The sequence below is a fragment of the Urocitellus parryii genome, unplaced genomic scaffold (assembly GCF_045843805.1).
Source record: "Urocitellus parryii isolate mUroPar1 unplaced genomic scaffold, mUroPar1.hap1 Scaffold_70, whole genome shotgun sequence".
NCBI classification, from domain to species: domain Eukaryota; kingdom Metazoa; phylum Chordata; class Mammalia; order Rodentia; family Sciuridae; genus Urocitellus; species Urocitellus parryii.
The window spans coordinates 238,196-260,769 of NW_027554136.1; the positions used below are offsets into that span (position 1 = coordinate 238,196).

Below are 22,574 nucleotides of genomic sequence, written 5' to 3' on the forward strand. Positions count from 1 at the left end.
TCACAGAATGTTAAAGGAACTATTCAGCCTATAAAAAAAATAAAAAAATAAAAGCTATTAAAAAAAAAAGGAACTATTCAGTATCTGATTCTAACTAGTTTTTAGCCATAGGATGCTAAACACCAAATTATTAATGGTGATTAACTTAGGAACAAGTGAAATTAGGTGTGAATTTACCTTCTTTGCTTTGTTTTGACAAAGTATTTTATCTTTGTAAGAATAAAAAAGTAAGAAATATCTTTAAAATCAATTCTGAGCCTAGTGTAGTGGCGCACACCTGTAATCCCTGACACTTGGGAGGCTGAGGCAAGAAGATCACAAGTTTGAGGCCAGCCTCAGCAACTTAGTGAGATCCTGCCTGTCTCAAAATAAAAATAAAAAGGGCTATGGGTGTGGTTCAGTGGTTAAACACCTCTGGATTCAATCTCCAGTAGGGAAGGAAGGGAGGGAGGGAGAGGGAGGGAGGGAGGGAGAATTCTGAGATTGTGATTTCCAGGCTTACTTTCTCAGGGTGTCAGTGTAATTTAGCTGACTGTTGAGACATGGTTTGTGTTTCAGATTGCTGATCACAACTGCAGCAGGATGTCTTATTATTGCTCTGGCAATAATGATGTTCCAGGTTCAACTGCAGCCCCAAGGCCAGCCAGCAAAAAGGTACTGAGCAATTTGGAGATAATTCCAGGAAAAGGAAGGACTGGTCTGGACCCTGCATTATGATTGGAAATAGATACTATCAAAGTACTCTCCAGTCTTGTCCCTGCCCAGCTAACATACAAACACACACACACACACACACACACACACACACACTCACACTTACAACTCTATCCCTTACCCTTCATTTTTTAATCACCTAAATGTCCATGAACAACATAATAATTCTCAAATTTAACCAGGCATTAGAATTACCTGGAATGCTTCTTAAAACAGATTACTAGATCCTACCCCCTGAGTTTCTGATCAATAGATCCAATCTAGGGCTAAAGAATTTGCATTTCTAACAAGTTCACAGCTAATGCTATTTCTGGGACAACACTTTGAGACTCATTGCATTAGCCTCTTTTTTAGTGGAAGATGAGCTAGGGATAATTCATCCATGACAAAAATGAATGGCAGTAATTAAATACAATTATTTCAATACTATTTAAAGTGATATGAAATGCTTCCGCCTAATTCTCTATAATCAGCCTTATCTCTGAGTTCAGAAACTTTACAAGATGTAGAATTTCTTAAACCAAAAGAATTCTTTAATCATAGCCAAAGCCAGGGTAGTTTAAGAGAGGTGTGGGGGGTGGGGGGTGTTCAAAAGCTTTCTGTCAAGCCAGCCTTCAGACAAGTTTTCCCCTGAGCTAGGCACCCAAGAGTCTCACCATTATGGTAACTTCTTAAGGTCTATAGTGTCTTTCAAGACTCTAATTAAAATGTGAATGTGCAAATTGCAAAGAAAGCCTCTTGCAACAGCTAATGCCACAGGGGAAAGTTTGTTAAACGGGCAAGGAGGAAATGAGCCTCAGCATAGCTTTCTTTGGACTGGAGGAAAGATGAATCAGAGACACTGTAGGGCCTAATGCTGAAAACTTTGCAGTAGTCCAGGCCCTATATGTTAGGGAGATGTACCAGGAGTTAATTATAAAAGGAAAGTGAAAGATGTTCTTAGACTAAAAATTTGTCATCTACCCTAAACGTTAGCATTAGCTGCCATAGCCCCTTCTCAGTGACTGGTTACAAATACCATCTCCCTTCTTAAAAAAAAAAAAAAAAAAAAAAAAAAAAACAACAAAAAACATTTGCCTACACCCTGACTTCCTTGTAGCATGTCCTGTTTGGTTTTGCAGTTGCCTTCTTTTGACCTGAAATGACCAGAAGAGAATTGTTTCATTGCAGGGAGAAGTTTAGCCAATGTGTTTCCTTAATAGCTCAGCAAACAGGGTTTTGCGACTTGGTTATTTCATCTAATGTCTAAAGCAAGGTGTTCTTGTGAGAATGCCGCCCAGTAAGCAGCAAGCTGCATAAATTACTTTAAAAAGCAGCTTATCCTTGTCTAATCTCTTCCTGCCATAAGACTCTGGTAGCCAAACTGACCTATTTACATAGGCTAATTCTGACATTGGTGGAAAGTCTCTTTCCCACCATGGGAAGATCGAGGTGTGGCCAAGTTATATTGCGCACAGTTGACCACCTGCTAGACCTATCACTCAACCCCACACCTCTCCCAGATGGCAGAGCCTCACTTAAGACCCTAAACAGCAAACAAATGTGTTCACATGTATGAAGATTATTAAACTCTGACTAACCTGCAAAATGAAGTGAGACCAGCTGATGAGCTGAACCAAACGGGGATGGAATCAGTTAGATCACACAAACATCCACACTGGAAATTTCCATTTGTCTCCTTTTAGTTTAGCTCTCAAAATTTTAATATTCATAAGAATTAGTAAATTGCTTGCATGCATACTGTATCCTATGGGTGATTTAAAGGATTGTTGAATGTGATCTTATATGATCAATTTTTGCTTTAGGCTGATTTTAAAACTTAACTCCACATCAGGATGTGATATTAGGGTCTTCAAATAGTTTTAACTTTCTAAACCACTAAACAATACAAAAAAAAATGAGCTAGTTCGTCTGTATTTATTCTAGGTTCTGTAGGTATAAGATGAATGGAAGCCACAGAAAATTCCCAGATACTGCTTTTGCCTTTAGTTAGGGTTTTCTCAGAACTAATGGGGTCTCCAAGATGCAGGACTTTCCAATGTGAGACTAAGTCAGCTACGATTTGTTTGTAGTTCAACCTTGAGTCCTAAACTGCTTCCCCATCAAAACTACTGTCAAGTATATTATTAAGGGGCTGGGGTTGTGGCTCAGTGGTAGAGCGCTTGCCTAGTCTGTGTGAGGCACTGGGTTTGATCCTCAATAAAAATAAATAAAATAAAGATATTGTGTCTATCCACAATGAAAAATAAAAAAAACAAAAGAATATTATTAAATATCCAGAGAAGTTGAAGAATGGGAAAGATGGGAAAGGTAAAATTCTGCTCCATTTGCTATGGAGCAGACAGGGCTTGAAGGGAAATGAAGACATAAAGTGGAGCTGAGGGATGTTCCAAGCTTCTGACTCTGGGAAGGAATGTCAAGTTGCAGGTTCCGGCTACCACCATGTCCCTCTTCTCATCACCCATCCAATCACATTTCCCACATAAAGCCGTCATGGGAGTATGCAAAGGAAAATTATCCAATCAGGAAGGGAGTTTACATACCCTCTAAATCGTGGTCCCCAAACTGTGACTGGACCAGCAGCATCAGTGTCCCCTGGAAACTTGGTAGAAATGCAAATTCTCAGACCCTGCCCAGACCTAGCATCTCTAAGAGTGATGTCCAGCCATCTGTGTGTTTTATTTATCAAAGTCACCAGTGTATGCTATTATCTATCCAAATTTGACAACTATTGCTACCTATCAGCTGATTTTATAGATGAGAAGATTGAATACAAAGAGAAGAATGGTTTGCACATGGTCAAACTCTCCCCAGGCAAACCACTCATCTCTTTGTACTCCATGCCTCCAATTTCAGCTGCTACCTTGGAGTGCTTCCCCTGTAGGACAGTTTCACTCGCAGGCTGAGTCTGTTCTTTCAAACCTAGCTCTCCTGCACAGTATCGACCTCACCTCGGGTTATGTCAGCACTGTCTTTGCAGTTCACTGCCTATGGCCTAGGACATCTAGGATATATGCTTCAGGAACTAACAGGCTATTAAATTGGGAAAGAAGAAGAGGGGTGTTGGTGAGTCCTGTCATCACAGCTTGGTTTTCCTAACTGTTGTCAGCATTTCCACGAGGAGCTTGCCCTGCAGATGGTGGTCAGCACTGGGATGGTGAGAGAAACTGTCTTCAAGTATGCTTGGTTCTTCTTTCAGCTTCTGGTGAGTCTCACATGTTCATATCTATGTTCTACAGGGCAAGAAGAGAACATGGCATAAAGGCAGTGATGTTTTCCATATCAGGAACTGACACCTTGTTCACCTAGTTGTTCCTACTGAAAACCCAGGGTTATTCCTTAAAGTATGACTCCTCTCACCTCTTCATCCATCTTCCATAGAATCACATGGATTCTACCTTGAAAATCTGCCTCTAACCCATAGCATCTCATCCTGTTCCCCACCTGCCAAGCCACTCTCCTTGTTCACGTGCCTCTTGAAGGAACTTCCTCTTTCTCCCCCCTCTATCCACCTTTGCCCTCAGCCCATCCATCCTACACAGGACAGCCAACATTAAACAGTGTCACTCCTCTCTTCAAATCCCTTTAGCCAGTTGCAATGTATTGGCAAAAAAAAAAGCATAAATACTTATCATGACTAAAAAGCCCTTGTATGACTCTGCTCTTTTCCTCCATTTCTCACTTCATCTCATTCCATATTCCCCCCTCATCCAGCCACATGGTTACTCTTGTAGTTCTTGGAAGGTATTAAGCTCTTTTTCAGCCTCAAAGTTTCAAGTTATCTCACTAGTTCCTACCTTTCACTCCCTTCCCGATCCCCACCAGACACACACTGTGTTTTCTTTAGGCTTCAGCATAAATGTCACCACCTCCAGTAGCCCTTTTCTGACCACCTTATATTATAATGTAATTCTTCTATTTCATCATTCTCCTTTTAAACACCCTATTTATCTCTACTTATCACCTAACCCAATTTGTAATTTCTTTTCTTTCTTTCTTTTTTTTTTTTTTTTGGCTCACCTACTAGATTTCTAGAATTGGGGTCTGTCTTCTTCATTCTCCTATCTCTTGTGCCAGCACTACCCCAGATCCCTGCCAACAGGATCACTTGGGGGGGGGCTTGGTTAAAATAAAGCAGATTCTTGAGCTTTTTTCTAGGACTACTAAATAAAATCAGGAGGCAGTGGTGTTCAGTTGCCTGTCCTACCAAGTGGCTTCTAAGCACACCTATAATCCACAGATTCACATCACCTCTGCTCTGTAAGTCCTAAATAAAACTGAAGTCTTTGAAATGTGTACCCAGCCAGTGGAAGCATTTTACATTCTCCAAGCTAAGCTGGTTAAAGTGAGTGGCTGCAGCTCACAAGTCCTGGGACAAGACTGCCAGCAGTGGGACATAAGTTCTGGCAGAAATGGATGGTCACAAACTGCTCCCCTCTTTTTTCTTGAGGCATGAGAAGTATTAAAATCAACACTCTATGATCTGTATATCCTGCTCCTACTTACCTACCTCACCCACCAACAAGCTTCTCCATAAAGAGGATTCACGTGGGTTATGATCTATCTAAACAGTTTATACAAATTATCCTGAGTTTGACTGTCAAAATTGCAGTTAAAAAAAGCATGAAGCAAAAACTAAATTTGATATCTTGGAGAGTCTCATAGAAAAAAGTCTCGAACAAAACAGCATTCCAACATAAAGATGGTTGGTATTACTCCTACACTTGGAGCACACTTCACCTAATCCATTTTTAGATATTATCTAATACTTACATGCTACAAAGCACTATAGTTGTTTGATCAGGTAACCAAGTCCCTTGGGCAGTGTATCTCAAGCTCTGCTATGTAAGCATTCTAATAGCAGCTCTAGGGACTCTTTAACTCATCCTCGAAACCTTATTAAAACCCTGTGAGAAGGCTGGGGGTGTAGCTCAGTGTTAGAGTACTTGTCTAGCATGCTTGAGGCCCTGGGTTTGATCCCCAGCACCATAAAATAAATAAATAAATAAAAATAAAATTTGGGTGAGAGAGTAGTGGTTATCCCCATAGCACATACCAAGGCTGAGTAGGGAATTGCTAGCTGCTCTGCCAGTGAGGTATAGAGCCTCAATTCTCCAACTATGAAGTCCAGATTCCTTTCTTCTACCACTTTGCCCCTTTGGGAAGCCCAACCTTACAAACCATCTTCTTAGGTTAATGTATTGATAACATGGAAACCCTTTGCCTTTAGGAGTCAGTCAACTTTAATGTAGAGCTACATTGTTATTTCCATACCTAGTAATCACGAACTCAGTATTGCTAAGCCTGAGTGATTCCACAAGGAACCTTAGAGCTCTGTTTTGAAGGCCAATTTGCATTCTCTTCAGGTGTAATGATATCTCCTTCATATAATCCCAGTAACAGCTGACATCCCGAGGAACAAAAAATAATAGCATCCAAAGTATACTAATCATCTTACTATATATATAATGTACCAGGTGCTGTTTTAAGCATTTTGAAGCATTATCTCATTAAATCCTCAAGCAATCTTTGAGGCAGGGGTTTTTACTATTCCCAAAATACAGACATGGTTGGAGGAAGGATGGTAGCCATAAAGAGAGTCTCCAGAGGCTTCAGCAGTACTGCTTCACTGCCCCTAAGTGCAGGGAGCTAAGAACCATTGAAAAGTTGAAAACTGCACTTGATCTTGCACATCTATTTACTAGGACTTGGTGGACCTCAAAGGGAGAGCAAAAAGTAAAGCGAATAGCCCTCCTTGCCTCCAGCGAGCCCCTGATGCTAAACAGATGAAGTAGTTGGGAACAAAAGTGCAAGTTTAAGCACTCTAATGGGGTTGGTCAACTTGGAGATCAACCAAGGCAGCAGTTCCACGGGGCTCTGCAGGCTGTACCCTGTCAGGGTTCTAGCAGGACAGAATTGAATAGGACTCAACAGGATTAACTGAAAAGCATTTATCCAAAGGTCTCTGCCTGAGGTATACACATGGTTACAGGAGTCAATAAGGATTGGTGAGGCATATGGGAGCAGCAGCTGCTGGAAGACTTTATCTATCCTAGCTGTAAAGCATGAAGAGTAGGAAACAATGTAACTGGGGTCTAGAGACAGCTGGAGGCAGAGAAGAAGGTCCATACAACAGGAAGTGGAACCTTAGGAAAATGTCGCCACTGCCAGAACCACACTGTGGCAGGGATTAGGGCAGGAGGAATGGATAACCACCCAAACCCCTCTGTTCTTCCACCTCCTGGTCCCCTGCTAGTACTTCCCATTGCCAACTCCAACCAGCAGCCAGAGAAAGGATTGGGGGCCCAAATAATGCAATATATAGGGACATCTTCCCAGCACTCAGAGGTAGAAATTTAAGGTAAGAAATTTAGCTGAGGACTGTGACAGAGGCAAATGGAAACTCTTAGTGTCCAAAGAAGACTTTGCAAGAAAATTAATCTCAGGGCACCCAGTGCTCCATGTGTTGTTATGGATTTACCTGACCAATGTCTGGGAAGTTACTAAAATCCCAGTTTTTTACTGAAGGATCTTGATGAGAAATAAACAACAGCTTCCTTGGGCTTAGCCAACAACCTGGGCAGTTTAACATCCTTCAGTTTGTGTTGATGGCCAAGCACTAATGAACAACCACTTTGTCAAGAGAGCTGTTGAGCACAACCCTTGGGTGAATTTCACACTTGGCTAATGAATAAGCCCCTGTGCTTCTGGGAACTGCTGAGCCAGACCTTGGAGACCCAGAGGTAAATGGGTGACCTAGTTTACTCACTGAGGACATGAAGTCCTACATTAAGGAGTTCTTGAAAGCTACCCCTACTTTGAATGGGCTGCAGAGGCCAATATGAGAGAAAAGATTTTGCTGTTTTACCTTACCCTACAAATAATGAGCCACACATCCACTAGTATTTCTGCTGCGTGTTCTCCTCTGAAGACCAGGGACACAGTAGCTTGCAAGTGTCGACAGCCTGGAAATAGGCCATTATTTGGAAGCACAGTATTGTGAGAATTATTTATTTGGTTGTAGGATGGCCAAACTCAGCAGGAAGGAGCCAAATGCAGTAGTGAGCTCTAAAAGCCTGGTGCTGGGGTGGGTTAGTCAGCAGGGAATCTGGATCGGGGTCACTTGAACAAAAAGGCATTGTTTTCCTAGGTCCTTGGTTGGGAGGGCAGTGAGAGAGGTGCTTTAATCAGACAAAAATGGCATCCAGTTCCCACCATCATTCAAGTCCCTCACCAGCTACGTATGTGGGGCTTCCTCGGATATGGACATGTCTATGGGTCCTAGACCAAACAGACCCCTGTGGTGAGGAGAAACCATAATTCTTACACTCAATTTTATATGCTTAGTTCTTCCCCAAACTGGTCTTAGCATTATCTGAAAACATGCAATATATGAAGACTACCTTTCTGTTTTTCTCTTCTTCTTTTGCCTTCTCTCTGTCTTTGTCTCAGTGCTAGCAAAAATCAAGCATCCTGCTTTCTGAGAGACAGAAATCTACTGTTTGTGCATAAAATTTCTCCCATCCAGTTCTCAGGAAGGGAAGTTCAACTTCTAGGGCAATTTCCTTTTGCAGTGACTCTTAGACTAACACAGACAAAGTCATGAAAATGACTTCAGAGTATAAGCACTCATCCACAAGGTCTCCCAGTCTTTCCCATCAGACTGTTCCTAATGGCTTCAACAACTTCCAACAAGGATAATACTCAACCTCTGATGATGTTAAAGGAGGGTATATTGACCCATGAATCTCTTGGCCTCAAGAAATCTAAAAAATAAGTCTGGATTTTAAGTTATGGTAGGCACTGAGTGTGTGTTACACCAGTCACCAATTGATGCACAGACTAGATAGATAGAACTAAAAGTTAGACTTATAGAACTCAAAAGGTGATTCTAGAATTATCATCAGAAGCGATATTCTAAATAGAGGTTAAGTTTCCAGCTAGCCAACAAACTCCCATTCAACCCATAACATGGCTTTAATTTATAGAAGCACAAAGGAGCCTGATTGTAAACTATGAAATTGTTTTTGGAAAAACTGTGTTCCCCATTTCATCTTGAAACTTAGGATGGGAGGAACATTTCTCCTTTGTTCTCCTTACCACGATTGCAGGAGCAGAAAAGATCTCAGGATTTGCCTGTCCTATGAAATGCACTGTAATTGTCCTGCCTATGTGGTCATGGGAGCCCAGACACACCCTGCCTTCCAGGATGAAGGCTACGGAGGAGGCAGGTCCTATGACACTGGAGCTAAAGAAGGAAGCTCCTAACTTTGTCAGCAGCAAGAAGGGAGCCCCTGACTTGGGGTCAAGGAGAGGACACCCTTCTTACCTCCTGCCACCATGGCAACCATTCGCCTGTCAGAAGCATCTATAGTCCAGAGCCAGCCTGGGCAGCACCGGCACCAATACAGTGTCAAAAAGTCCATTGTGTAAAAGCTTTTCTTCAAGTCACTCCACCTTTTGCACATTTTTCCAATCAGCAGGTCACCAGTCTCCATGTTGACATTTCCCCCATCCCTCTGTAGGTGAAAAGCATGGTCCAGTATGTACATAACCTGGACAAATGGGACAGTTTTCGGAGGACATGGTTTTCTGACCGCTTCAAAGATGACATAACTACTATTGTTAATGTGGTCACCTCGGAGATTGCAGCCCTGCTAGTGAAACCTCCGAAGGTAACTGTGTTTCTTAACTTTCTAAATTGTTTACCTTAAACATGTTACTTTCATAAGCAGAGAAAAGTAAGGGTCATTTTGAAATGGTAGTTAAAATGCAACTGTACACTATCATTAAATGCAGCATGTTATGCTAGACTGGACCCTGGGGTGGGGCTGGGGGATTGCTGTAAGGAGATTACAATATATACAGTCATTTAAATCATTGCATCAATGTAGCTATGGAAGAAAAGACTCTTGTGCTCAGAAAATACACCCTGAATTATTGTGGAGCAAATGGGCATGATGTTTGCAACCAAGTCTCAAATGGCTCAGGGGAAAAAATGTACAAAAGAGAATAAGATGTCAAGTATTAATGAATCAGGTTAAAGAATATACAGTTCTTTGTGCTATTTTTGTACCTTTTCTGTAAGTTTGAAATCAATTCAAAATAAGTTAAAATATATAAAATGAACCAGATGTGGTGGCACATACTTATAATCCCAGAAACTTGGGAGGCTAAAGCAGGGATATCACAAGTTCAAGGCCTGCCTTAGCAAGTTAGCAAGGCCCTAAGCAACTTAGCAAGATCCTTCCTCAAAATAAAAAAAATAAAAAGGTCTGAAGTTGTAGCTTAGTGGTAAAGTGCCCCTGAATTCAATCTTTAATATATAATAAAAACTTAAAAGTAACTATAATATGTTAAGAAGCAATATTTATTATTAATTCCTATATTAAATTAAGAATTTGGGGGCTGGGGATGTGGCTCAAGCGGTAGCACGCTCACCTGGCATGCGTGCGGCCCGGGTTCGATCCTCAGCACCACATACCAACGAAGATGTTGTGTCCGCCGAGAACTAAAAAAAAAAAAAAAAATATTAAAAATTCTCTCTCTCTCTCTCTCTCTCTCTCTCTCTCTCCTCTCTCACTCTCTCTTTAAAAACTAAAATTAAGAATTTGTATGGTACCAAGTGCTCAGGAAATTTCATTTGCTTATTTTTCATTGAAAACTTTATTAGAACAACAATAGTATCTCCATATTGGTAGGCTTGGAAATGAGGCACAGTGGGTTGATACATTTTCTAAGTCACACAGCTTGCAGAAAAGTTCAGACTAGAAATTATATCCCTAGGTATTCAGACAGTCATATAAACTACTCAAAAGGAATGGCCATGTGGGGAATGGCAGGAAAGCTCAAGGATTTCTCACTGTTGCTCTGGGAACCTGTTTATTAGTTCTCTATACATCCCAGTGATTGGTCAGGTTGGCCTGAATTTTCAAACTGTAAATCATAAAAAAGAGGAAAATATTTTAAAATTATATTTTCAATAGTGTCAGAGAAAATTGGTTTATCATTCTGAGAATGAATAACATAAACATGAGAAGGTGCATCACTGAGGACTCTGAAGTACTGTAAAATTTCTCATTTATTACTGAGAAGTGATTAAAAAATGAAAATGAAAACTAAGAAAAAAAACTGGCCCCAATTTATATAAGAATTCACTTTACCAAGTATGACTTGAACCTCTCTTGTGCTAGGAATGCTGCCTAACTGGGAAAACAGAAAAGTTTCTGGGCATGATGGTATGTGCCTGTAATCCCAGTGGTTCAAGAAACTGAGGCAGAAAGATCATGAGTTCAAAGCCAGCCTTAGCAATTTAGTGAGGCGCTAAGCAACTCAGTGAGACCCTATCTCTAAATAAAAATTCAAAAAAGAGCTGGATCAGTAGTTAAGTACCCCTGAGTTCAATCCCCAGTACCAAAAAGAAAAAAAAATAGGTAAAAACTGATTCTTGGGCCTGGGGTTGTGGCTCAGCGCCAGTGCACTTGCCTGGCATGTGTAAGGCACTGGGTTCGATTCTCAGTACCACATATAAGTAAATAAAATAAAGGTCTATCAACAACTAAAAAAATACTTTTAAAAAACTGATTCTTTTATCCTGACTGGATTTTCTGCAATAATCCTTACAAATTAAGAATGTGTGTCTCATTGAAGATAGTGATACATTTCCAGATGGCTTGGGGAGAAAAAAAAATCAGATCACAGCCTTGTAAACAGAGAAGGAGCTCATTTATAAATATACAAATACATATGTAGGGAAAAGGGTGGCTAGAAGGAAATGCACCAAAATATTAACAGCACAGAAAAAAAAATCACCTGAGTCAACCCAACAGTCATAGCATCAGATAAGAGCTAAGTTATATTAGCTACAATTTTTTCATACTTAATCTGGTTTACCCAATGCACCCAGAGGGACAATGGCTAATATATTAGGATTTGCCTCTCCCAGTGTTCCCAACCAGGGACCTGATGTTCAGGGCTTACATGAAATTATTTGTATGTTTGTTTTTAAGGAAAATGAACAGGCAGAAAAGATCAACATTAGCCTGGCGTTCTTCTTGTATGATCTTCTCTCACTCATGTACCGCGGCTTTGTGTTTAACCTGATCAAACATTACTGCAACCAGGTGAGAGTTTCTGGGAGCTATTTCATGCCTTCTGTCTCCGATGTGCTGCTTGTTATGTTCATGACCACGTTAGAGAGTGTGGCAATGTGGAACGTTTCTGGAGTCTATGCCGTGAACACTTCTCCATCACACTAGTTTACTTGGAGTGTTTCCAATTCAGTCAGCAAGTTCCTCTGTGGCAACCAAAATTTGTTAGTGATATGATTTGATTTCTCCAATTTAATATTTAATAGAAATTATATGACTGCATTTTTTTCTTTAATCAGGCCTAGTTCAAATTTGGAGGTCTCTTTGTACCTATTAGGGTAATTAATTAAATTGCTGTTTTGACATTTTGATGAAATCATATAGATTGAATTTCATTGAGCCTCAAAGCAAATATTTTATAATCCAAATACAGTTTTTCCATGTCATCCCTCAAGTTTTTTTTTTTTTTCAGTGATTTCCATGTATGACACATCATACATGAATGGATATAATGTCTCATTCTTCTGGTTGTACAAGTTGTAGAGTTACACAAATTGTGTAATCATATATGCACTTAGGGTAATGATGTTCCCCCCATCTCCTTGCCCTCTCCCCCCAATGTTTAATGTAATTCTTCCTTCTTTCACTGTCCCCTGTAAAATGCCCTAAAATGGTAATATAAATAATAGTTATCATTGCTACTCATCTCTTAACATATTCCTACTCTAGCAACCGCTACCACCATTATTGCTGTCATCACAACTGCCACCATTGTCATATCCTGCATACCCACCATCTTCACCATCACCACTTCCACCAATATCATCATATCCACCAACATCACCACCTCCACCAACATCACCATGTCCACCAACATCATCACCCCCAACATCACCTCCACCAGCACCACCATTGCCACTTGGTGCTTTTTCTTTTAATTGGTCCTTTTTAGTTATACATGATGGTAGATTCCATTTTGACATAATTATGCAAGAATGGAGTACATCTTGTTCTAATTCAAACCCCAGTACCTCTCTTTCCTCTTCCCCCTGCCCACTCCCTGCTCCCTTCCCTCTATTGATCTTTCTGCCTTTATCCATAGTTATTTTTTAAATTAATTTCTTATGGATGTACACAATGGTGAGATTCAATGTGGCATATTCATACATCTACATAGGAAAGTTATGTCAGATTTATTCCACCATCATTCCTTTTCCCTTTCCCCTGCCACCTGGATCTTTGCAATTAGTAACTTAGTTCCTTTAAGTCCTTCAAATTACATGAATCTTCAACTTCCTAATTTTTTAGATAAAAGAATTCTCCCGTGTAGCAGTTCAAGAGATGTCAGGGTGACGATCGAGTAAAAAGATAAAATGACAAGAAACAGTAGCACTCAAGCTTCATTGGGTGGCATGTGGACAGGGTTGCATGAGAGAAAAGGTCTTTCCCAGGACAAGACTGCCCAGAAGCTTACAAGGGGAACCAACCACTCCAAGGACTAGGAAACTTCCAGGGGCGAGAGTGGGGCGAGGAGGCATGCCTGTCTAGTTGGTGTGGCTCTGCAGCACAGTGGGGGGTCTTTGAGTCAGAGGAGGTCCAAAGGACTGTAGCCACTTGGTGCCTTGTAACTATAAGCCTCTACCTTATCAATAGGAAACAGCTGTCCAGTGAGGTTTCCTGGGATCTACAAAGCAGTCAGGTGCTGAAAGGCTAAAAATCTTCTTGTTAGATCTATTTTTCACATAATGGAATATGTAAAAATTCAAGTTTGGTGTGAGCTAATGTGTTGGGTGTCAGTCAGGATAGAAAACTCAGGAGCCAGTCCAGAGGGACTATCTTTGGCTTGTTTACTTAACATCCTTCTCCAAACAAAACAAAGGTCATGATTTTCTTTTTTTTTAAGATTTTATTTATTTATTTACTTTTTAGTTCTCAGCAGACACAACATCTTTGTTGGTATGTGGTGCTGAGGATCGAACCCGGGCTGCACGCATGCCAGGTGAGCGCGCTACCGCTAGAGCCACATCCCCAGCCCCAAAGCTCATGATTTTCTAAAGGACATCCGAATAGTGAAGCAGAATGATAGAAGACAATACTAAGGCAATTTTAGAGTCCCAGAGCTTCGCCTGCCCTGCCAAGATCCACCAGAGTTGATCACAGAGGAAATCCTTCATTCCTCTCTGTCCTCCTGTTCAGATTTTCAGGATTCCAGGTCACTGGATACAGATTAATCCGTTTTCAAAACTTAAAGTCTGAGGTTTAGAAAAGAGACCCTAGAACACAGCCGCAGGCCCTGTGCACACATTGCTGTACAAGCGTTGGTGGTTTTCCTTTCAAAAAGACAAAAGAAAATCCACAGTAGACATCCACCTACCCTGAAAAATGTATGTTTTAATTTCTTTTTACTCTCTTTTCTTTTCTTTTCTCTTCACTCTCTTTCTCTTTAAAATTCTTCTATTTTATCTTAGCTGCCTTCTATCTCTTTTTTTCCTCTCCTATTTCAATTTCCTAAGAGCCTTAGATTGGGGTTCTAGAGACCTGTGTTCTAATTCCAGAGGTGCCATTTGCCGCTTCTGTGATTTGGAACCACCAATCTTCATTGAGGCTTCCTCAGTGTAAAAAAGTCAGGCTGAATTGGACTTATCCAAGCTCTGACACTACGGTTCAGTGCTCTGTTTGCTAGTGACATCCATAGATATTGACTAGCATCATTGTGGCACACAGGTCTCAAAAGGTTATGGTCTCAGTCACAGTCAATGGTATACTTCCAGTCGTTCTTTTTCAGACATGGTCTTACTAAATTGCCCAGGCTGGCCTCAAACTTGCAATCCTCTTGCCTCAGAAGTCACTGATATTACCAGTATGTACCACAACACTTGGCTTCAGTCTCTTACTAATAGTCATTAACAACAGATAAATCTGCTTCTTCAATTATTTGTCTCTTACAATGTGCCACTAGGTTAACACTCATCCCTCAAGAGAGTCACTGACACTTTGCTGTGGGTCCCCCAACCTCTGGAGAGAACGTGTCAGGAACTGCACCCCCCTCCTCGTTTCTAAATAGCACTTGTTCTTTCAAGTTCTGATCACCCAACAGCTCTTTTTGAGTGACCCTAAGTGAGAAGAGTGTGACCAAATTCTAATTAGTTCCATTTGCTGGAGGCCCTATTGGTCCAAAATCAGGCAGGAGTGTTTATGGAAGGGAGACAGATTCTACTCACTATCCTTACACAGAAGTTTTATTTTTTAAAGAAAAAAATATTATAATGGCATTAATTGGTTTTAAGAAAATATCTGTGGCTTGAGTCTATAGGCAAAATGCCCCCACAACACGATGACTTCTCTTAAATTGGCTGAAGATTTAAATTACATAGCTCAGAAAATTGCCCTTAAAGTGAATGAAGACCATCCTTGTCTATTTGCAAGGCTGAGATGCCCTGTGTGACTCTACTGGGGCAAGAAGGTGTTCATGATGAAATACTGGGGGTGCAAGGCCCATCAGCCTCCACACCCTGCTTTGACTATGGGGAGCTGCCTCTGAGTGTGGGTGCTTCTGCTGTTCAGCTCATTGGCGGGGAGGGAGGCATCTTCCAAACTGTCCCCATCAGCTACTTTCATTTTTTGTTTCATGATTTACTTTTTAAGCAAAGGTTTACTCTAAAAACCCTTGCAGCTCTCTTTCTTTCTCCCCAATTTCCTTTTCTCCCACTTTGGAGCAAACTCCTTGACTTTTTTTGTAGTTAGTTGATACTTTCCTAGGCACCTCAACACCTCTTCTAAGGAGCTGGTTTGATGACTTTCCAATGGGGCTTTTAATCAGAAACTACAAGAGAACACTTGGGGCCTTAAGGTCACCCAGTCATATTCCGTTCATTTCCCATGGCCCTGTGGAAAGTCAACTCCTCTCATTTAGCTTCTCAGACACAGTTGGGTTTTAGTAAAATTACTTCTGTTACATGGAGACATACCTCAAGCTTAGGTTCAATATGGGCTTGCCAAATCAACAAAGTGGGTATCAGGGATGGGTGCCTCATTTGGGGCAGCTTGTAGGCTAGAATCATTAAGGGAAAGTCATGAATAAAAACTTACTTATTGGACCTTCCTGTAATGCAGAATTTGCCATCTGTTGCCCCATAAGATTAATTTTTATTAAATTGATTATCTTCACCTGTGGAGGAACAAGGCTACTGTCTGTTACGCTCAACTCCATTTAAACTTCTTTCTTCTTTTCATTTTCCTTTCCAGCTCTCAGCCAAGCTTAATAACCTTCCAACACTCATTTCCATGAGGCTGGAGTTCCTGAGAATCCTCTGTAGCCACGAACACTACCTCAACCTGAATCTCTTCTTTATGAATGCTGATACTGCACCAACATCTCCTTGTCCCTCCATATCTTCCCAGGTAAGCAGTCAACTGAAGGATTTATTCAAGCTGTTTCATTTAATTAACTAAATTCAATCATGTGTTTTCTACAAATGTTGGTCTTATTAATTAGAAGTAAAATCAAGCTATTCAAACCAGATCAGTTGATACAGATATGGAAGGTGTGCTACTCAGAAGATGTCCTATCTTAACTAATAATTTATAAGCTAAATAATATGTTTTCTTCCTAGGCTCAAGGGTTCCTGATAAGGCTAAGTACAGCAAGGAATCCATAAGCTTATGAAAATTAAGAAACTTTCAGAAGAGTCTCAAATCTTTCTTTGTCTGATTTTAACTGGTTATTACATTATGCATATACAGGATTCCAAAGTCAAATAAGTTTGTGAAATCTTGTGTTAACCAGGTGTTGTTGCTGTTTTGTTTGTTTGTTTGTTTGGCAGTAGACCATCCAAGAGCCTTTAGCATGTTAGTATAAATTGTTGATGTTCAAGGAAGTATGTATAATGCACAGTGATTCCCAAAATTAGTTTGACTGTGGAAAGCATTGTTCCCTATAGATTTCTGAAGGGACTAATGTCCTCTAGAAAAATCTTAAGGAAATGCTGTTTTATAGTCACATTTCATTTACAGGAAACAAACTAATAGCTCAAGGCAGCTGACAAGATTTCTTAATCTTAGGTTCTTTTTCTGCTGCATATTCCTTTATACTAACACAAATTTGAAAACAAAACCTGAGTCCTCCATAATAGATGGCATGCTGCATCTTGAATACCCACCATATTAATGTGAACAGAGATAGATCTGACTGACAAGGAGCGATTTCAAATGTCTCCTCTTTATGCTACAGCTGCACTGCAGGCTAGGTCCCAAGACTACCCTAGGCTCACCTTGCCCTTGGTCCACTCCCTCAGCATTCCTCTTCTGACTTCTCACCAGAGCTGGAAGGAGTTCTCTTTAGATGCTCTTACTGAAGTGTAACTGGGCTCTCTGGATAAGAACACAAAACAGGCATTGTCTTGGACTGGGGTAAATCTGACATTTTCCTGCCTCACACTTCTTCTGGTTCCAGGCCCCTCAAATTCAGAGAGTGTGCCTGAGCCATCTTCAGAAGTGTTGCTGAATGAACAGGCCACAGCCACACAGGCCTGAATGCAGTTCAAATTTCTCTATACACATTTTATCCTGCGATTTTAATCCTCAGCTTGGATTTCAGGTGGGAAGGGGCATTGTCCATTTTTCAACAGACCCTGAGAGCTTCGTCTTCATCTTTCCCAGTTGGCAATCCTCCATCTGTGGGAACAGGAAAGCAAAGTAACCATGCTATATCTCTGTTTCCTCACCTGTCATGTGAGACCTGTTCACCGGGAAGTGCTCACAAGGCCAGGCCGGAGCAAGTGCTCCGTACATACTAGCCATGGCTATTTTAATTACAGTTCTTTCTTTAAAAAAAATATTTATTTTTTAGTTGTGGTTGGACACAATACCTTTATTTATTTATTTTTATGTAGTGGCGAGGATTGAACCCAGGGCCTTGTATGTGCTAAGCGAGTGCTCTACCGCTGAGCCAACCCCAGCCCCTAATTACAGTTTGTATTACTCATAAAATTGTCATTTGCTCTTCTGTAGAACTCAAGCTCCTGCTCCAGTTTCCAGGACCAGAAGATCACCAGCATGTTCGACCTGACTCCAGAGTACCGCCAGCAGCACTTTCTCACTGGGCTCCTCTTTACAGAACTGGCTGCCGCACTGGATGCTGAAGGGAAAGGGTATGTTTCTGACACTTAAAATGGAACATGATGCAGAAGGGGAAAAAGCATACTCCATAATAAAGTTTACAGTCCAACTTCTTTTTTAAAAAATATTTTTATAATTGTAGATGGATATAATACCTTTATTTTATTTATTTGTGTGGTGCAGAGGATGGAACCCAGGGCCTCTCACATGCTAGGCAAGTGCTCTACCACTGAGCCACAACCCCAGCCCCAACAGTTCAACTTCTTGTCCTTAGTGAAAAACTCTACCATTCAACAGCATCCTTGTTTTGAATAAAATGGCACTCATGGGAATGTAGAGAGGCATGGACAGGGAGGAGAACCACAGAGTGACTTTTCTTTGGTACTGGGGATTGAACTCAGAGGCACTTGATCAGCCCTATTTTGTATTTTATTTAGAGACAGGGTCTCACTGAGTTGCTTAGCCCCTCGCTTTTGCTGAGGCTGACTTTAAACTTGCCATCCTCCTGCCTCAGCCTCCCACGCCGGCTGGGATCACAGGTGTGCACCACGGCGCCCGGCAACAAAGTGACTTCCTAAAAGTCACTTGTTAATTCATTCAGTGGAATTTACCAAGGAAGCTCTGCTTAATGAGCTCCCAATGAATGAAGTTGGGTGGGGGTTTGGGGATTGACCCAGGGCCTTATGCACGCTAAACATGTGCTCTACCACTGAGCTACACACCCAGCCCAAACAAAGCCATTTCAACAAAGGTGTGAGCAAGATGCTGCTTAGTTCAGTGCTGACAAAGGAAGTAACTGCTGAGAAGGCAGTTGCCCTGTGTCTCTAGTAGGCTTCTCGTGGTCAGGCCTCACCAGGCTAAGGAAGATGCCATAGGATCAGGACTTACTATTCTTTCACCTCCTCTATGTCTCAGCACCCAGGAGGTATATGGCAGTATCTGGCCTTGATATCGGTCCATGGCTTCAATTCCATATTGGATTGACTGTAATTAAATTACTCCCAATTTTTTTTTCACTAGAAATTTTTACCCTATAACTATAGCAACAAAAAATACCCTGACACATGTGCTGATAAGGTGCTGATAAGAAAGTTGGAACACAAAGGATATTGCTTTCCTATACAAACATGCCCAATTTCCTAATTGTCCTTTGATACATTTCTTTAAGTGGTTTCTGAAAGTAATCTTTTGTATTTACTTTAGCACTAGGTGTTATACTCCATTCTGTCTTGTTGGAAATAGCTCTGACATCTGTTTTTGATTCCTTGTAAAATTGTAGCTGTGATATTACTAGCAACAGGGTAGAGTATGTTCAGAGACCATCTTGTAATTATGCTTAATCAGGTAGATACATTCTTCAAACACACAAACCAAGTACCTTTTCCACCCCCTAGAGAGAAACTAATTAACAGTGCCACTCTTTGGCAACACAATAATCCCTGACTGCTGAGTTCTCAGTTACACTCCTGGAAAGTTATTAGAAATACTGTCAGGACTCTACCATTTGGGCTAAAACCTCAGAAAAGTTTTTTTCCTTTTACAGAACTTCCTATTGATCAGTGTTTTCTTTTGCTGCCAAAACAATTAATAGACCTACCCACCTGTGGGGCAAGAGCCGATGGGACACATCTCAGTCACTGGATCCCTATAAGCAGCCTCAGCTTATTTTCAGTGGGTTTCCCTGGAAATCTTGTGCCTGGGTGTATCCACAAGTGTCCATGCATCATTAATGCCGTGGTGTTTTTCAAGCATTTGGAAACTGCTTAGCATCTTTTTGTTAAGCTAGCAAACTGTAGTGCCTTATTCAGAACACAACCTACTGCCAGGACCACAGACTGAGATGGTAGTCAGAACAAGAACACCTTCTCAAAGGCAGGTTTTAAGAATCTGAGTCATTTGAAAATTCAGTTAATATTTTCTATCTAACCCTAGATTCTGAAATAGCATATTTAAAAATTTTTAAAAAGCATATTTTAAAAATGGAACTTCAAAGGTTAGCTCCCACATATTAGGTTTTTTATCTCATTTACTTTTTATTAGGGTATAATTCATATGCATTAAAAAGCTGCAATCTGAAGTGTAATTAACTTTCACGTATGAACACTCTTGGGTAACTACCAGCCAGACAAAGATATAGGGTGTTTCTAGCACCCCAGGAAATTCCCTGTTGCCCCCTCTCAGCATTAGTCCGTATAGACATCCACTGTTCTGATCTGATCTGTTCTACCAGAGACTGGTACTTACTGAACTTCACCTTCTTTTACTGAACATTATACCTGTAGTAGCCTTCAGTGTATGGTTGTATATATCAGGAGTTCTTTTTTGTTTTAGTATTCCTTTACATTAGTATACAACAATTTTTCTACTATACACAGAAGCATCCACTTGGGGCTATTGTGAGAAAAGTTGATTTGAACATTCTTCTGTGTGGTTTTTGGTGGACATTAGAGCACATTTCTTTGGGGATAAATACAACCTACTTTTTTATTATAATTTTAGTTTTTACTATTCCTAAATAGGTAAATATCTATACATGATTTTAATAAAATGTCAAAAGAATATATACCAAACTATGAAAAGAAGGGCAAATGAAATCCAAAGCAAGCAGATGGTAGGAAATAATCAAGATTACAGCCAAAGTAATGAAATAAAGAAGAGAAAAACAAGAGAGGAAAAATCAGCCTAACTAAAAGCTCACAAAATTGACAAACAAGTTTAGACAGGCAAACCAAGAAAAAAGTAAGAAAACTCAAATTACTAAAATTGAGACTGAAAGGACCTGGGGAGATGGCACACACCTGAAATCCCCAGCAACCCTGGAGGAGGCTGAGGCAGAAGGATCACACTTTCAAGGCCAGGCTGAGCAACTTTGTGAAACCCTAATTCAAAATAAAAATTTAAAAGAGTTGGGGATGTAGTTCAGTGGTAGGGCACCCCAGGGCTCAATCCCCAGAATAGAAAGAAAAGAGAGAATAAAGGAGAGAGAGAGAGAGAGAGAGAGAGAGAGAGAGAGAGAGAGAGATCACTATTTTAGAGAAATAAAAAGGATTTTAACAAATACTTTGAAGAATTATACACCAACAAATCAGAAAATCAGATAGCCTAGTTTAAATGTACAAAATCCTAAAAAGACAAACTGCTAAAACTGACTCCAAGAAGAAACAGAAAGTCTGATAGATCTACAACAAGTAGAGCTTGAGCTAGCTAGTGAATGAATAAATAAATAAATAAATATGTTCTAGGAAAAAATACCCAGAACCAGGGAGTTTTACTAGAGAATTCTACCAAATATTTAAAGAAGAATTAACCCCAATCCCTTTTTAGACTCTTCCAAAGAATAGAAGAGAAGGGAACATTTCGCAACCCTTCCTATGAAGTCAGCATTACCCTGTAACTAAAACCAGGCAAAGACATCACAGGAAAAAAATTTCACACCATGGAAAATTAGGAGTTATCCAGGAGTGGGAGATAAGTTTATCTTCTGAACGCCAATTGATCTAATGCATCACATCAATAGAAGAAAAGAACAACAACCCCCACACACACACAAAAAAAAAAAAACAATTATTTTGATAGATGCAAAAAATGTATCTGATAAAACCTCATATCCTTTCCTGATAAATACACTCGGCAGACACTTAACAAATAAAGACAAACAAACAAATAAACCTCCCCATCTTGACTAAGGGCCTCCTTGAAAAACCCTCAGCTAACCTGATATTTATCAGTGAAAGTCTGAATGCCTTTCTCCTAAGATCAGGAACAAGACAGAAATGTCCACTTTTGTCATTTCTAATCAACATTGTGCTAGAAGTTATATCCAGGGCAAAAAAGGCAAGGAAGTATAATAAAAGACATTGGTATTAGAAAGGAATATTGATATTAGAAAGGAAGACGTGAAACTCTTTATTCTCAGGTAGCGTAATCTTATTTATAGAAAGTCCTAAAAGAATTCACTAAAAAGCTATTAGAACTAATGAGTTCACTAAGGTTGGAGAGTATAAGATCAATATACAGAGATCAATTGTATTTCTATATACTTACAGTAAACAATCTGAAAATGAAATTAAGAAAACAATTCCATTTAAAATAACACCAAAAAGAAGAAAGTACTTAGGAATAAATTAAGCTAAAGATGTACAAGACTTGAACCCTGAAAATGACAAAACAGTGTTAAATAAGTAAAGATCTTTAAAAATGGAGGCATATCACATATTTATGAATAGGAAAACTTAAGATTGTTCAGATGGCACTGTTCCCCAAGTCCATCTACAGAGTCAATGCATTCCTCCCGAAATCTCAGCTGGCTTCCTTGCAGAAATTAATAAGCTGATCCTAAAATTTGTGAGGAATTTCAAGTAACCCAGCATAGCCAAAACAACTTTTAAAAGGAATTTTAAAATTGGAAGACTCACACTTCCCAATAATCAAAACTTACTGCAAAGCAAAAGTACTCAAGACTGTGCAGTTTGAAATAAAGGTAGACATAGGGCAACTTGAGTCCAGAAATAAATCCTTACATTTATAGTCAATAGGGTTGGTTTTTTGTTGTTGTTGTTGTTGTTGTTTTTGTTGTTGTTGTTGTTTTTTGGAGCAGGGGCCGTACCAGGGATTGAACTCAGGGGCACTCAAACACTGAGCCACATCCCAGCT

The 22,574-nt window shown here is 40.2% G+C and overlaps 1 protein-coding gene across 1 annotated transcript in view; it reads left to right on the forward strand.

Annotated features, from left to right (window-relative positions):
- Window positions 1-22,574, forward strand: part of LOC144252939 (dedicator of cytokinesis protein 8-like) — a 98,314-nt gene that overhangs the window by 73,130 nt on the left and 2,610 nt on the right. Inside the window, 6 exon segments of the mRNA XM_077794960.1 lie at window positions 559-654; window positions 3,824-3,919; window positions 9,240-9,389; window positions 11,724-11,837; window positions 16,050-16,205; window positions 17,814-17,953. Of these exon segments, the coding sequence (XP_077651086.1) occupies window positions 559-654; window positions 3,824-3,919; window positions 9,240-9,389; window positions 11,724-11,837; window positions 16,050-16,205; window positions 17,814-17,953 (752 nt within the window).